This window comes from Manihot esculenta, chromosome 6 (assembly GCF_001659605.2).
Source record: "Manihot esculenta cultivar AM560-2 chromosome 6, M.esculenta_v8, whole genome shotgun sequence".
NCBI lineage: Eukaryota > Viridiplantae > Streptophyta > Magnoliopsida > Malpighiales > Euphorbiaceae > Manihot > Manihot esculenta.
The window spans coordinates 29983446-30000988 of NC_035166.2; the positions used below are offsets into that span (position 1 = coordinate 29983446).

At 34.8% G+C, this 17543-nt stretch overlaps 2 protein-coding genes and 1 long non-coding RNA gene across 3 annotated transcripts; 2 read left to right on the forward strand and 1 right to left on the reverse strand.

Moving 5' to 3' along the window:
- Positions 1-1856: 1856 nt before the first annotated feature.
- On the forward strand, positions 1857-5720 carry LOC110618002 (phosphoglycerate kinase, chloroplastic). The gene is made up of 6 exons (XM_021760993.2): positions 1857-2327; positions 2589-2666; positions 2782-3042; positions 4227-4544; positions 4743-4901; positions 5269-5720. Exons 1-6 carry the CDS (start codon positions 1905-1907, stop codon positions 5476-5478), a joined length of 1449 nt encoding a protein of 482 aa, XP_021616685.1. The 5' UTR covers positions 1857-1904; the 3' UTR covers positions 5479-5720.
- On the reverse strand, positions 5403-6022 carry LOC122723806. The gene is made up of 2 exons (XR_006350978.1): positions 5800-6022; positions 5403-5633 (listed from the first exon to the last, which is right to left on the reverse strand). It is a non-coding gene; the product is annotated as an uncharacterized LOC122723806 (long non-coding RNA).
- Positions 6023-6734: 712 nt separating this feature from the next.
- LOC110617619 (phosphoglycerate kinase, cytosolic) lies at positions 6735-10583 on the forward strand. Its single transcript, XM_021760533.2, has 7 exons — positions 6735-6961; positions 7060-7275; positions 8787-8864; positions 8993-9253; positions 9328-9645; positions 9925-10083; positions 10165-10583. The coding sequence occupies exons 2-7, from the start codon at positions 7081-7083 to the stop codon at positions 10357-10359; spliced, it is 1206 nt and encodes a 401-aa protein (XP_021616225.1). The 5' UTR covers positions 6735-6961; positions 7060-7080; the 3' UTR covers positions 10360-10583.
- Positions 10584-17543: the final 6960 nt, after the last annotated feature.

Sequence of the window (17543 nt, forward strand, 5' to 3'; positions counted from 1 at the left end):
GTATCGAACCTCTTGAACCTCTCCTCAAAGATAAGAGAAAATCCGAAATCCATTCACATTGCCCTTCATTCCCTATTTTCGTTCTTCATGGTCTACATTTTTGTAAGCTTCTTGATTTAGTCCACACGTATTTGCGGGCTCTTAGTTTTTAATTTGTAAATTAGAGATTGAGAAAAACATATTTATAAATTTAGGATTCGAGAGATTTTTAATTTGTGAATTAGAGATCGAAGAAAAAATATTTATAAATTTGAGATTAAAATGATAAGTAATAATTAAAAATGTACGTGTATCACTTATTTATTTTTTTTAAAAAAATGATAGTGCAGCATCATTTAAAATGGTGCTAGACCATAATTTATTTTTTTTAATTTTTTAATTATTAATATATTATAATAAAATATTTTTATTATATTTTTATAATAATAAATATTTTTATAATTTTAATATAATAATATTTAATAAATTTTATTAATAATAATAATCGGAATTATATTTTATTTTATAATTTTAAATATTAATATATAAATATATTAATATTTAATATATTTTATTATTAATATTTAAATTAAAAATATTATTAAATATATATAATTTCAATGTTATAAAATTAATATTATTTTATAATTATATATAATGTCATAAAATTAATATTTTTCAGTAATTATGTATAATAGAATAACATTTTAATAAAATTAATAAAATATATTATAAAAAAATTATTATTAAAAAATATAATATAAATAAAATTATTAAATTAATATAATATAAAAATAATATATTAATTAATTCATATTATTATAATATTTTAATAATTAAGAAAATAAAAACATTAAATCATAAACGGGCGCCTGTGAGTTGCCATACTATTCTTAAAAATAAAAAAAATAAATAATGATTTGACGGCATTCTAAATGAGTATAGAAAATAATTTTATTTTTTTATTTTTTTAATTATTAAAATATTATAATAATATAATATATTATATTAATATAATAATATTATTTATATTATATTTTTATAATAATAAATATCTTTTATAATTTTAATATATTAATATTTAATAAATTTTATTATTAATATTTAAATAAAAAATTATTGATATTATATAATTTCAGAATTATAAAATTAATATTATATTATGATTAAATATATAAAAATAATTCAATCATATAATATATATTTACTTTTTAATAAAATTTTTTATTATTTTAATAAATTAATACAGTAATTTTATAATTAAATATTATTAATAATTTTGTACACATTTATATTTTATAAAAATATTTTTAATATATAAAAATATATTAAGTTGTTTATAATTTATAAAAATAAATAAATTAATTAATTAATATAAATAAATTAATTAAATTTATAATTTTTTATGAATTATATACGATGAAATAATCATATATGATATTTAATTACAGTATAATTTTATTTTATAATTTTAAATAGGAGCGTAATAGAAAGTAAATTTAATTTTTATAATTTTAAATATTTATATTAATTAATTAACTTATTTATCTATTTTTATTAATTATTTAATTTAATACTTATATATATATATATGTGTAATATCAGTAAACAAGTTTATAATTAGTATTATTTAATTATAATAATATATTAAATTAATATAATATAAATATTTTATTATAATATATTAATAATTAAAAATATAAAAAAAATAAATCAGACCACAATTTAAAAAAAAAAAAACAAATTTTATTTAAAGTGATACCAAACCCTGACATTTACTTAACAGAAGCGTAAAACACTTCTAAACAGTAACTTAGCAGCCCAATCCCAAATCTACATGACTTCTAATTCACAAATTAAATTGGTAAAAAGCCCCGTATTCGCTCACTCATCACTCTCTAAAACAACGGAGCAACCCACTAATAATGGCCTCTGCTGCAGCTCCCACAACCCTTTCCCTTCTCAAAACCACATCTTCTTCCTCATCCTCCTCCACCCGCGCCCGCCCTTCTCTTCTTCCAGTTTCCTCCGCTGGCCTCCGCTCCACCAGTCTTCGCCGCCTTGGCTTCGCTGCTGCTGACCCTATTTTAACTCGTCATGTTGCATCCAAAATTCAATCTTTTGGTTCCGGTAAGGCCTCGAGGGCAGTGGTCCTCATGGCGAAGAAGAGCGTGGGAGACCTGACGGCTGCGGATTTGAAGGGGAAGAAGGTCTTCGTGAGGGCTGATCTGAATGTGCCTTTGGATGACAACCAGAACATCACTGATGATACTAGAGTTAGAGCTGCAATCCCTACAATTAAGCATTTGATTCAAAAAGGAGCTAAAGTCATCCTTTCTAGTCATTTGGTATGTGCAATATCTATAATGATTTCCAGGTTTTCTGCGTTTTTCATAGTGATTTTGTTTCTCCAACGGTATTTTCTAGTTTTTTTACCCATTTTTTTTTCTATTTTGTCTCATTGAGTCCGTGTTACTCTGAGCATTGATTTATACTATTTTACATGTAGCTTCATAATTCACTTGAATTCTCTTTTGTTTTGGAAGCTATTTATTAAAGTTCTGTGTAGGCTTCAATGAGTCTGACCTGCACTTTTAATGGATTTCCAGGGACGGCCAAAAGGTGTTACTCCAAAATTCAGCTTAGCTCCTCTTGTACCCCGCCTATCTGAACTCCTTGGAATTCAGGTTTGTCTTCAATAATTTTTCCTTTTATTTTTTTTTTTATAAATATGATCTGAATAAAGCAAAACGGAAATCTGTACCGAGTAGTTGAGAATACCAATTTATGTTTCTTGGGCAGGTTGTGAAGGCTGATGATTGCATAGGCCCAGAAGTAGAAAAATTGGTCGCTTCGCTTCCTGAAGGTGGCGTTCTTCTCCTTGAGAATGTGAGGTTTTATAAGGAGGAAGAAAAGAATGAACCTGAATTTGCGAAGAAGCTTGCTTCTTTAGCAGATCTCTATGTCAATGATGCCTTTGGGACTGCACATAGAGCACATGCCTCAACTGAAGGAGTGACAAAATTCTTAAAACCATCTGTCGCTGGGTTCCTCTTGCAGAAGGTGGGGTTTTTTTTGGGGTTTTTTGCAGTATCTCAACTGAAACCTTCCAAAATTTTAAGTGACCTCTATATGAATTTAATCTCTGCAGAATGAGGTGGTGATCATGGTTTTAAATCACTGTCGCGACCTCTACTCACCGTAGTGGTCGCGGGCAACGGAAACAGACCTGTACCGGCCGTAAGGTAACGGCCTGGCGCCAAGCAAATTTTTTAAAATAATTTGCAAAGTTCATAAATAAAATAATATTGATTAGATTTAATTCAGAACAATGTATACAAATACATAATAAACATAAATATATAAAATATAGATTATTTAACTTAAATTAAACATCATATATTTTAAAATAAGAAAAATCAACATAATCAGATTATAGATCGAGTAAACTAACAGTTCAAAGTACAATTTTAACTCAAAACTAACACTTTAATCCACAAAAACTTACAAAAAAAAAGGAAAAAAAAACAACAATTAAAAACTAAAATAGATAAAATTTAACTAACTTTTTAGAAGAAATAAGCTTGGAAATAGAGTAGTTTATAATGAATCTAAGTTTATATGAGAAATATGCAGGGAAGATTGAAATTTGAAAGAGAAAGGCAAGAGAAAACTTAAAAAATATAGTCTTTGAAGCTGCTGAAAAGTGTAGAAACTAATGAAAATGAGAATAGGGAACAAGAGATAAAGGATATAAAAGAATTTTAATTATTAGTAATGGCCGTTACGTCTGCAAATCAGGAGGGGCCGTTGTATAACGGGATAACGGGTAATGGCCCCCCCAAAACCCGTTACATAAGGGTCGTCCATGGTGGTGATTGCCTTATTTTGGACATTATCATCTAAAGTGCTTACTTGTTCACTGTTTTAGTCCTTCACATGGTGCAATTGTCGATAATATATTCACTCTTCATTTTCTCGGTCTTTTGACACTTGCACTGCCATCTTTAGAAGCCTAAATTATTAAATTTTGATAACTCATCGGAATTCAAATATGCAAGTGAAATGCTCAAGTTTGACTTGTTTAAAGAGAACTAATACATTCACCCAATGTTTTGTGCATCTGAGGTTCAACTTGAAAAGTAGACTTGCCTGTATCATATTAAGAAATTAACTTTTAATCTGTATGCCTTAGCTACTAGTAAACCTCTTATCACGTCGTATTTATTTCTTTTGTATTGCTTTAGGAGCTGGACTACCTTGTTGGGGCAGTTTCAAATCCAAAGAGGCCATTTGCTGCCATTGTAGGTGGTTCAAAGGTCTCATCCAAGATTGGAGTTATTGAATCACTCCTTGAGAAGTGCGATATCCTGCTTTTGGGTGGAGGAATGATTTTCACATTTTACAAGGCACAAGGCCTCTCGGTAGGCTCATCTCTGGTTGAGGAAGATAAGCTTGGTCTGGCAACATCACTCCTTGAGAAGGCCAAGTCAAAAGGAGTGTCTCTTTTGTTACCCAGTGATGTGGTAATTGCAGACAAATTTTCTCCTGATGCAAACAGTAAGGTTTGTAGTCTAAACCCCTACTTGAAAGTTCCTCAGAGATTGTTCTTAGCTTGAAATTATTTTTTATGCTTTTTTGTAGATTAAGCCTGATTAATCTTAATAGATGCACTGAATTCCAATTACCATAGTTGTGAAGTCTACTCACTACACTTTGCAAGTAAGGACTAAGGAGTGAAATACTGTTTTGCTCAATTCCAGGTTGTGCCATCATCAGCCATTCCTGATGGCTGGATGGGATTGGATATTGGACCAGAATCTGTGAAGACATTCAGTGGTGCTTTGGAAACTACCAAAACTGTCATCTGGAATGGACCAATGGGAGTGTTTGAATTTGACAAGTTCGCAGTTGGAACAGAGGTATGCCAAAATCACATACCTTGATCTATTTTTTGTTCCAATAAGCGAAGCTTGGATACCATTTTTGGCTCCACTCTGCGTAATTGTGTCTGTTGAAGACTTCAATTCAAAGAATTACCTAGGCCAGTAGCTTCAACTGTTCAACATATAAATCTGCCTTATTTTAAACTTCACCTATCGCTTGTTAGATCTTTTGCTTATTTTAACCATACCATGAAAACAAATGGTGCAAGATGCAACTTAATGAAGTGAATGGCTAAATCCATTTCGACTCCACAATAAAATACATGTCAAAACACTTTCATATCCTACAACTTATGGATTACTACCTGAATTTTCTGATGAATATTTGCACCTCTGGTTTCAGGCTATTGCAAAGAAGCTAGCGCAGCTTAGTGGCAAGGGTGTCACAACAATTATCGGAGGTGGAGATTCTGTTGCAGCTGTAGAAAAAGTAGGAGTTGCTGATGTAATGAGCCACATATCAACCGGTGGTGGTGCCAGTTTGGAGTTGTTGGAAGGCAAAGAGCTTCCAGGTGTCCTTGCTCTTGATGAAGCCATACCAGTTGCTGTGTAAGATTAGTCTGATTTTTTCCCCATCCCTGCATTTAGTGCTCTTTATTGTTCTTCATAAACGAGAAAGAACTGTTGTGGAGAGATATGAGTTCATGTTGTAAATTTTTCTCTTTGCCTTCAATGCCAGAGGTGTCATTCCATCTCTCCCTTTTGTTTCTTCATTTTAAAATTGCCAAAAACAAACAGCAAGAGCAAAGAGAGGCAGCCAGATTTTTAAATAAAGTTCCATTTTATTAATTGTTATCCATTGTTTTATTCATAGCTTCCAAAAAATGAAGTTTATTTTGATTGAGAAATACAAGAATGTAAATACAATCCCTACCTTTATTCTTTTTCTGAAATTTCATTGCAAGTCCCATGCTTGAAGCAATTTCAGTTAGCAGAATGTATGCCCAAAATTTTAATTATGCAGTTAAAATGTACTGTGAACATATATATATATACACACACACACACACACATAGAGAGAGAGAGAGAGAAGGGACCCCCAAGTGACATGCACACAAAAATCATCACAGAATGACTCTAGTTTCCAGGTCACATAATTTATGTGAGGCCATGAGTGTTCCTTCCTGATCCTTGACAGCTTTTTCTAGTTTTTTGTTTCTTTGACAGCAATAAAAAACTTTTTGTAGATGCATACATCTTTGAAAAAATCTAGTCTTATGTGGTCTAAATGTTATGTCTGTTTCAATTTTTGTGGTTGCAAGTAAGCCCCTGGATTGTGAGGTTTGTGGAAAGCCATGTGTGTTAAGGAAAATAAGTTATTATTATTTATGATTTGGAATAATACATCTCAAATTAGGTGCATTCTTTTATATATATATAAGGGAAAAACGTAATAAAAAGAGAGAGACTGATTAAATATTAATTATGAAATCATCCTTTGGAATTGAAGGATTATTCATAATAAGCATATGACATAGATGAGGCCTCTCCAATCAATTTATGCCAAAGTATGGATTTCATTTAATTCTAATAATACTTACATTTTATTAAAATATATTATAATAACAATAATATTGTTATTAATAAACTTATAATTTTATTTTCTATTAAAAATATCAAGTGATTTATAAATTATACTTTTCAATTAATTCAATCACAATCTCACGACTAACTGTGAATTTTAATTCACAAATATTGTAATTTTTTTTACTTTGAAATTATAAAATAATGGAAAATTCTCTTCTGAAAAAAAAAATCATGCAAAATTCTTGGATGTGACGGGTTTATTAATGTTTCAAAAACATGAAAACCCGTCAACTGGCAGCCCAAGGTTTTAGGCTGGACCACAGAGACAAACCCAACCCACTCAGTCTCATTACACACATCTTCGGCCAGTGAGTTTCTCAAGAAAAACCACAACCCAATAAACCCACTTTTATCTTTCTCTATAAATCCTTTTAAAACCTTCTCCATTTCCTCTCGCCTTCAATTTATCTCACCTGAAAGCTGTCGTTGATCTTTACTTGCTTCTCGTTGTATGCTCCTCTCTCTCGCATCTACTTTTGTAGATATCGCTTGTTTATTTTTGTATTTGCGTTTTACTGATCTGGTTTTCTTTTCCTTTTTTTTTCAGTGATTGTTGTTGTGTTCAGATATGGCTACAAAGAAGAGCGTCAGCAGTCTAAAGGAAGCAGATTTGAAGGGGAAGAGGGTGTTTGTGAGGGTGGATCTCAACGTCCCTTTGGATGATAACTCCAATATCACTGATGATACCAGGATCCGAGCTGCTGTCCCCACCATCAAGTACTTGAAGGATCATGGCTCCAAAGTTATTCTTTGCACCCACTTGGTATATGCTTGCAATCCCTCATCTTTACCGTTTGTTGGAATATTTTTCTGGATTTATCTCTCCCTTTTAGATCTCTCATTTCTACCCAGCAGATTCTTCTGATGCTTTCATTGCTCGTTTGCCCGATCCTTCAATTTTTCTGTTTTATATACTTGCGTCATCTGTATCTGCCTTTTTGGTTTTTTATGTCTGCAGATGTGCATCTGTATCACGTGATTCTGATATCTCATAAATATGCTGTTACAAGTTCTTGATCTCGGCTTTATTTTTCAGCATTACCTGTTTACCCATTTGATCAGCTTTCAGCTTGTTTTTACATTTAGCTGTTTGAATATACTGTTATTGGCTCTTTATTGGGCTTATATTTTTTGGCAGTAATTTTTTCTTGGTGCCATTATTTGTGAATTAGAATAATGCAGCTTTGAGAATAGATTTTTTGTGGCTTGTTTTGTATTATATTTGATTACTGGGAGATGGTACTTGCATTCATAGAGACGCATAAATTGATTTTCTTTGGTGTAGTTATAGCAGTAATTGGGATGGTATTACCACATTAGGGTTGAAGAAAATAAGGCATCACAAAGTTAATGTGGTTGGTGTAGTGCTTAACTATTTTGACCTTCCCGTGGAGAGCTTTTCTTGGAATGTTGGAATTATCAGTTTCTTTGTTTCGTTGTAATTTGCATCATCATTTTGGGTTTTGCTGCTGCAAGTGAATTTTGTATCTTCCAGTTTGGATTCTTGTTTTTTTTTTTTTTTTTTTTTAATGTTGTGGTTGTTGATTGAATTTACATAGTCAACATTCATGAATTGGAAAATTAAGGTTGTATTTCCTTTTGCTCAACTTCTAATAGAGTTTGTTGTGAGATATTCCTTCTTCTCTTCTCCTTCAGTGTGAGCATGTAGGCCCATTAGATATACCTTCGTGATAATTATCATAAAAAGAAAAGATTATTCATGACCTCTGCAGTCTATTTTTATGGAATATTCATTTTCACTTTGAAAATTTTGTATTAACTTTTCTTCGTCAAGGATGTGCTTGTTTAACATTAAATAAAAAAAATAATTAAAATAAAGGTGTCAGACAGACTCAGACCGGCGCCTGTGCCTTATTCTTGAAGTGTATATTGCCAAGATGTGTATATGAGGTGGTATGGAATGCATAAAATTGTTTGACAGTAATTGGAATTGATAAAAGATATCCATTACTGTGGAACATGCATTACTGTTTTGAAAGTTGAAGCTGTGTACAAGGATTAAGCGTCAAAGGATGGGTAAAAATGCTGAAGTATTGCAGGCCAAAGAAACGAGCGGATAATCAAGTTCATAGCTTTTTAATATGAAAATGACCTATGATATATTTTGATGATTTGCTTAACAGCATGATGCATTTCAATCATATATCTGTGTGTAGTAGAATAAATTCATGTGTGATAGATATGATTTTTCTTCTGTGCCAATTTTTTGAAATAAGCACTTTCATAATTATTCTCTCTCATTGTGGTTTTCAGGGACGCCCTAAGGGTGTTACACCTAAGTACAGCTTGAAGCCTCTTGTACCTAGGCTATCTGAACTTCTTGGTGTCCAGGTTTGTCTTCATGTACACATGTGTATATAACATGTACTTCCCCTTTTCTCCCCCATCTTCTACTCTCTCTTATCCTGCTTTTCTTGGATTGCTTTAGTTGGTTAGTTTTTTTCATCTTTCTATAATAGGTTAAAATAGCTAATGATTGTATTGGCGAAGAAGTTGAGAAACTGGTGGCTGAGCTCTCAGAAGGAGGTGTCTTGCTTCTTGAGAATGTGAGGTTCCACAAGGAGGAGGAGAAGAATGATCCTGAATTTGCCAAGAAACTAGCTGCTCTTGCAGATGTCTATGTGAATGATGCATTCGGCACTGCTCACAGAGCCCATGCATCAACAGAGGGTGTGGCTAAATACTTAAAACCTTCTGTTGCTGGTTTTCTAATGCAGAAGGTATATTAGATGCCTGTTCATTTCATTTGAAGTTCTCTTTAATGAAAGAATGCTGATGTGCTTTTTGCTATTAGGAACTTGACTATCTTGTTGGAGCTGTAGCAAATCCTAAGAAGCCATTTGCTGCAATTGTTGGTGGTTCAAAGGTATCAACGAAGATTGGAGTGATAGAATCACTCTTGGCAAAGGTTGACATCCTTGTATTGGGTGGAGGAATGATATTTACTTTTTATAAGGCTCAAGGGTACTCAGTTGGGTCATCACTTGTCGAGGAAGACAAACTTGATCTTGCAACTTCTCTTATTGAAAAGGCCAAGACTAAGGGAGTGTCTTTACTGCTGCCCACTGATGTGGTGATTGCTGACAAGTTTGCAGCTGAGGCCAACAGCAAGGTATGCTTTTTCACTGGCTGTTTTGAGTGATTTCTCACCCAGTTTACGTTGAGCAAGAGAAACTTTCTTGAATTTGTTATGAGAATCTATTTCAAAATTTATTTTCTTTAGACACATGCACACAAACGCTCCCTCGTACTTCTCTTGCATTCACATTTGCACATATACACACACAAGACATTTTTTTTTTCTTGGCAAAGCCCCCAAGACAGAATTAGAAGATACAACATTAACCTTTGTAAATACATCTTCAGAAAGTTCAGTGTGATGTTTTTGCAGGTAGTGCCAGCTTCCGCAATACCAGATGGTTGGATGGGTTTGGATGTTGGACCTGATGCCATCAAGACATTCTGTGAAGCATTAGATACCACCAAAACAATTATTTGGAATGGACCAATGGGTGTCTTCGAGTTTGATAAGTTTGCTGTGGGAACTGAGGTATCTCATTTTGACTTGAACATGAAATTATAGCACTGGTGTGTCAGCAATGAACTTGAAATTTATCTTTTCCTTTTGCAGGCAATTGCGAAGAAGCTTGCTGAGCTCAGCGGCAAGGGAGTAACAACAATCATTGGAGGTGGTGACTCGGTTGCTGCCGTGGAGAAGGTTGGGCTTGCTGACAAGATGAGTCACATATCAACTGGAGGTGGTGCCAGCTTAGAGCTTCTCGAGGGGAAAACTCTTCCTGGAGTCCTTGCTCTTGATGATGCTTGAGCTGAGTTTCTCATTTGCCTTTTTTGCGCAACTTTAGTTCTGTAATATGGCTGGTTTCACAGCCAGAGTGGATTAGAGTTATGGTATAGAGCTCTGAGCTTAGGCTGTAGAATTGAGTAAATAAATGTTTTCCCTTGAGCATGTTCAGGGGGTTTGCTCTTGAGTTGGATGGTTGGAATGTTATTGCTTTGCAATCCAGTTATATATGTGTTCTATTTTTCTAAGTTGCCATTTTCACCGTCTAAAGTGTTCATGCAGAATTGGATTAAACCTTGAGCCTTTTGATGGGGTTTAATTTCACTCTTTTTCCCAGGTGCCTTACTGACAAGTATCACTATCTTATAGTCATCCCATATGAACAATGAGTTTTGGAGTGCCAATGTTTCTCTGTGACTTGTTTTTCTAATTTGCCATTCTCACTGAGCCTATCCAGCAGCTTCTAAAGGAGAGCCCTTCCCTACCTAACCAACGATGTTGGTTCTATTCCTTTGCCGTGTAGTAGATTGGGCTAATAGGGGGATTCTGTCTGCTCTGTTTGCTAGACTATCTATTTGGGCTTACTATTGTTGTATTGGGTTGCTTATTAATCCTAAACTGTATATTACTCTCAGTCTCAGGCTATTAGGCTAAGGTCTTTAACCAACCTTACCTTTCAAAATTTATAGTGTTTGGATGAGAGAATTTAAAATATGAAATTTAGAATTGATTAGAGTTCTGAATGTAAATTAACTCCATAATATAGAAAAGATTTATTTCAATTGAATTTTAAATGACTTTACTTAAAATTAATTTGAAAAGATTAATGTATTTGAATATTTATGTTCATTATTTACAAGAAGTTATGTATTTATTAGGCTGGTGAAAAAATCTAAGGAGTTGTTTCACTACTTTAAAGCCAATTTCCCGTGTTATAATATTTCTATTTATTTTAATTGTATTTTATTAAAATCAACTAATTTCCTTATACTTTATTTATATATGATCTTCATAAAATGAGTTATATCCTTTCAGTATTTATGATTTTATTTTGATATTTGATGATATTCTGTTCGTTTTTAATAAAAAAAAAAAAAGTGAAACTAAAAATATAATTATTCAATAGTTTTTTATACTTTTATGGTTAATTATAGTATAATTTCATATAAATTATTAGGAATACATATGAACTAATTATATTAATCTTATATAAAATAGCAACATTTATATGTTAATGAGTTTCCATTTTCTTCTTCGGCAAAGCTGAAGAGTTTTGTTTGGCTCCCTTCACCATTAGAGCGGGGTATGTGGTTTTGCAGGTCCAAGGATTGGTGGGGTTTTCTTTCTCTGGATATGTGTTGTTGGTGTTTTAGGTCATATAACCGCCAACGTGTGATTGTAGATGATTGGTGGAATAGGCACTGAGCTTAAAAGAGCGTGATTCGACCCCTCCACAGCTATACAAGACTATGACCTATGGCGCTTGTTTCCTCTCACACTGCTCATGGTTCCTGACTAAAGTTTGATTCGTGGTTTATGTTTTGTTGGTGTGGCTTTCTTATGAATTTGCTTTGGTTGTTTTCTAGAAACTGGTTGTTTCTTTCTCTGTTAGGATTTTCCCTCATGCTTTCTAGTGTTGGTGGCTGAACGGTTTTTTTTTTTCTTCTTCTGTTTTTCAGTGGATTCTGTGTACGATGGTGAGCTTCATTGGTGGTTTTTGAGCCTGTGATTTTCTCGGTCAGTTACCAATATATTTTCTTGATTCAAGCTTCCAAAAGCTTCTCGGAGAGCTAAATTTATACATGGGTTGCATTTGTCTTTTGCCTTCATGTGTATGGCTATAATTTTCCTCGCAAAACTTTGTTCAATGCAATAATAATAATTGCATGGTAAATAAAAAAAAATGACATGTTAACTTTTGGTTTAATTTCAATTCTTAAATTTTTATGAAATTTGATTTAATTTTATATTTTGTGGCGTTTGGATTAAATAAAATTAGAATTTAATTTTATGTAATTAATTATAACTAAAACCAATTCCTTATAAATTTCATAGAATTTAAAATAAATTTTACAAAATTTACATAATAATATCTTTTTTAACTAAAATACCTATATCAAATAATTTTCTCTCAATAATTTATCTCCTTATATTTAATTAAACTTTATTAATTATAAAAGAAAAATATGAAACTAATTTTCATTTATTTATTATTTTATGTCTAGACAATTATATAATATATTTTATTTTTTATAATTTTATAATATTAAAAATTTTTTTTCTTACTAGTAATACTATTTATTTTATTATATAAAACTTTGGCGCATAAAAATTTATCTTTATCTTAAACTTACTAATATATTTTTAATAAATTTATATTTTTGTTAGTTATAAATTTAATAAATATAAAAAATTTTAATAAAATAAAATTATTTTTGTGTTTTACTTTTAAAGTTGTTCAAAAAATAAAAATATGAGAAATATAAAATTCAACTAAATTTTATATTTTAAATTATACAATTCTGATGTCTTGAGATTCAGTAAGAGATAAATTTCTCGTGTATTTTGATAAGTTTGATTTTGTGTGTTTTTTTTTTGTTTTTTTATTTTTTTATCGTTTAATAACGCATAATCACTGTTTTGCGTTTGTATTCTCCTGCCACAGTCATGCTAACCATATGTATGGATGTACTATAATTTTTCCTATCATCAAGCGGCCATTTATTCCATCCGACATCGTGTGGACACGATCTTGAGCGTTACGAAATTTGTTATTTCACGGGGCCAAAGAGATAAACGGGATCAGGCCTCCCCCGCGTAGACTCGAGCCCAGTCCGGCTCATCAACGAGAGTTTTGGGCTTATACATGAGGTATGTCTGACTGTTGGGCCTTAATATAGTTGATACTTTGCCTTTCAAGTGCGGGGCTAGCTTGAGTCGGAATGTCCAGGACCCAGTCATCATCAAGTACCCCTTTACCTGCTCATTAATTATTCCATGATTAATGAGGGGCAAATCTTGAAACTCTAATTATTATTGCGCGGCTCTAGGAGAGTTCTTGTCAAAACGTCTCCTTTTCGCCTTTACCCATTTCAAACTTTCCCTTTTGATTTCACTCGCTGCTCTGCCTCTTGTGCTACTTCTACTATCTTGGCCTTTCTCTTCCTTGTGATTCCTGCCTTTCTGATTTGATGTACGTCTTACTCTTCTCATGGCTTCTACTGAAATTTCTTAAGTAGTGAGTCTAGTGTCTCCATCATCCATTCCTCTCTTTCTCATTACTTCTCCAGCGAATATTTTGACACCATCATCTATAGGATTAGAGCACCCCTTCCTAATGAGAGTATTGTTCTCCCTTATCCACCGTCAGCGGGTCTGATAGACACCCAGCAAGGACGCAATTTGGTCTTTTTTGTCAAACAGCGTGATTTTGGGCTAACCTTTTATTTTACCCCTTTCTTCATTGAGGTCTTCCGTCATTTTAGGGTGACTCTTCGGATGTTTTCCCCTAATTCCATCTTGTTCATGTGCTGTTTCGAGTCTGTTTGCCTATACTGGGGTTTTTCCCTTCTATTGAGTTATTCTACACATTTTTTCAACTCGTTAGGTCTACCCATGAATTCTACTATTTTGGTCCTCAGGCTGAGTTGTCTATATTTGTTGGGTATAAGGACTCAATAAAAGGTTGGACTAAGGCTTTCATTGTCGTCGAGCTAAAAGAGAGTTCTGGGATCGATTGGGATGTCGACATTTCCTGGGGGGAGGTCTTTTAAGGCTGCAATGACTTTTCTAGGTTAAGCCTAGTGGATCAAGTTTGCCTTCTCCGACTGACATCTGTAAAGAAGAAGTATGACATTGAGAAGTGCATGTTTATGTCCAACCTACGGGACTACCGGGAAGCTGGTATTCTTTTCTGATTTTCTTTCTCTTTATGCTTTCCTTTTGTTGTTTCGAACTCTAACTAAATTTGCATTTTCTTTTCAGCTTCTACGGTGTTAATGCACTCCACAAAGCTCCCGAAGAATTTCACTCTATCTCGGGAGAGTATGAAGGCAACTCTAGCCGCCTTTAAGGCCAATAAGACTGTAGCTGATGTGACGCAGGAGGTCTTCTAGGCCGCAGGTCCTACTTCTGCAGCTCGTCATTCTGCCCCTGCCCCTGTGCTTTCTCTGGCTTTGGTGCCTATGGCAGGGGGCTCTCGCTCCGTCGCCTCGAGGACGTCAGTCCCCTCTAAAGCATCGTCTTCTGCCAAGACACCTCCTACTCCTAAGGAAACCCCTAAGGAGCCCATCACGCTTAGCGAGTCAGTTGAGAGTAGCTCAGAAGAGGGCACCAGAACTACTCCCCTGGATGTCCCACCTATCCAGGTCGTGGGAGCTGTCGTGATTAGGGGCAATGTTGTCAAGTGGGCCCGGACTTCTAAACCTGCGATTGAGGGCAAGGCTGCTAAGCTCGGCCGGACCTCGGGACCTGCCGAGACAACCCCATCTCTCCCTGCCGATAAAGGAAAAAAGGCGATGGACCACTTGTCATCTGCCCTAGACAACGAGTTGTTGAATGCCATTGAGGTGACTGCTGAGTCCATGTTGGACTCTGCAGCCAGGATGATGTGCGAGAGGATGCTTAAGGGGTCTCAGACGCTTTTGATCCCTGGTTCCTAGGCCTCATCAGCCATCTAGCCTACTCCACCAAGCAACAGGCAGCCTTCAGCTCGCTCTCTCTAGAGGACCTTGGGGACAGCTTGAGGGAGATGTTCTTCATGGTAAGTTATCTGCCTTTTGAGAGTATTTTTAATCTTTTAGCTTTATTAACCTCGCTTTTGCTTTTCTGTGGCAGGCTTTGGCGTGTTTATGGAGATCAATGCCCGGAATCGATCCTTCTAGAGTTCAGTGGAACAGCGTATCGTTGAAGAACACCGGGATGAAAATATAGTGCCACTGGTGAGGCCCACGGGCACATTATCGAGTTCCAAGGGCAAATAGAGGACCTCACCAAGCAGCTGAGGGAGATGAGGGAAGAGGTCACCAGGGCTTCCCAACAACCTTCTGCAGTGGAGTCTCAGCGAGATAAAGCCTTTGCTCAATTGTCCGCCTTGGAGGAGACCCGCCGTCAGTGCAATGAGGCCGGGGCCCAGCGTGATGAGGCTTTGGCTTGTGCCGCCATCTTCCAACAAGAGCTCAACAAATATATTAAGGAGCTGAGGGGCATGACCTTGGCGGCAGAGGAGTCACGACTTCAGCAACAGCAACTCCCCAAAAGGTTTTTGCCTTGGAGGAGAGGTGTACTTCATTGCTGAGGGATGCCCGAGCTGTAGAGGACAGGGTGTAGCAGGCTTGCAAAGAGCGATTACAGGAGTATAAAGACTCTACAGAATTGAACGACAAAATCCAACAGGCCTGTGAAGCGTGGCTAGAGGAGTATAAGTCCTCAGCAGAGCTAAAGGAGAGGGCATACAAAAAGGCCTTCCGCATGTTCGCTTCAGCCTTCAACCAGGGCCTTAAAGCAGCTCGGGATGCCCCTTTTGCTCCGTCGGTGGACCTGTAAGCCCCTGAACTCAACTCTGATGGTGAGGAGGTCCGCTACGGAGAGGATGACAACCCCTTTCCCAATAACTCTCCTCCTTTGTCCTCTAGATTGCAAGGGGTGATTCTGTAAATAATAACCATGTAAATGATTTAGTTAGTTCTGCTCTCCCTTCCTCTACTACTTCTGTAATCCACTCTAATAACTAGTTGGATTAATAAAATTTTAAATTTTTTAATTATTTTCCATCTGTTCGCCTTTCTTTTCCTGTCTATTTAAATTTTATTTATTTTTTCATACTTAGATTATTTTTATGTTTGTTGTCTGTGCCAAGCTAGTTAGTCATTTGACATTTTATTTGTAAAGCACCTAACTTATTATATTTTATACTTTATTTATCAAATACCTGAATGTCTCATGGCTTTTGTTCCTCTAGAGCCTTTAGCTGGCCGGACTTTTGTTTGTTATTATCTCTATTTTTCTCCTAAGTTGTACCTTTTACTTACTCATATTCTGGCATTCGCAAATTCTTCTCGGAGTTAATAACAGGTCTTAATTTGATTTTGATTATGCCTTGGTTTTACTTCTCTTTAAACCTTAAAGGTGTTCGAGCTTTTTTTCTAAGTCGGTGTTATGCCTTATTCTTATTTATTGTTATTTGTGAGCTGAGCTCTTTTATGAGGTCAAAATAAGACTTTTAGCCTTATTTGTTGCAATGATCCAAAAATCGGACAGCTACCGGCGCTAGAGTTCAAATCGACTTAAGGTCGTCAGAGTCCGTAGCAAGCCTACTATACATTCTGTTACACCTGATACAATCCCATACATGATCACACGAATAACAAAAACATAATTATTGCATGAACCAAAACTCGACCTGTACATGCATCATAACTAAAAACATAAAATCCATACTACAGCCCTCATCAAATGCTCCAGTATGGTCAACATAACATGTCTTAAGCTCGGTTCGAATATAACTTATACTTAAAAACTTTTACATAAAAAGATCATGAAGCAGGGATTACAAGGAGAAACACGGGCAAAGCACAATTCTAATCCACAAATTAATACATGTCCACAGCTATACTATTACAACAGGCTATACCAGCAACTCAGCCGACTTCCCGAGTTAACTCCGACCCTGCAAACTTAGGGTTAGGGGAAAGGGGATAAGCTATAAGAGCCTAGTGAGCATAACATAAAAACAGTTCAATAAAACATATGATCTATGAATGCGTCACAACACAAACAATTCACATCAAGATGGACTTGTCACCAGTAACCCTCTATAGGTTCCAACAGTGCTCAGCTCACAACGGGTGCTCCTCAGAACTTTCTCTTAAACATAACATAATATGTCCATAGTGCTAGGAGCGTAGAATGGGCAACCCTAGTCTTTCCATATCCGTCATAACATATCATACTATACTCGAGAGCTAGTAGGTCATCCAACGTCCATCCACAATATAAATAATTTATGCAATGTATTATATTCGTGAACTCTAATGCAAAACAACCTAATCGTATATACATGACATTCGTGGTGCATGAACATGCTTAAAAAGTTTAATTTTTTTAAAATAATAGATCAGTTTAGTTCTACTCACCTCTGACTGATGCACGCCTAATACTGAAGCAATTATCTTACTGCAAGCCTCTATAGTCTCTCAATGTAACGACTG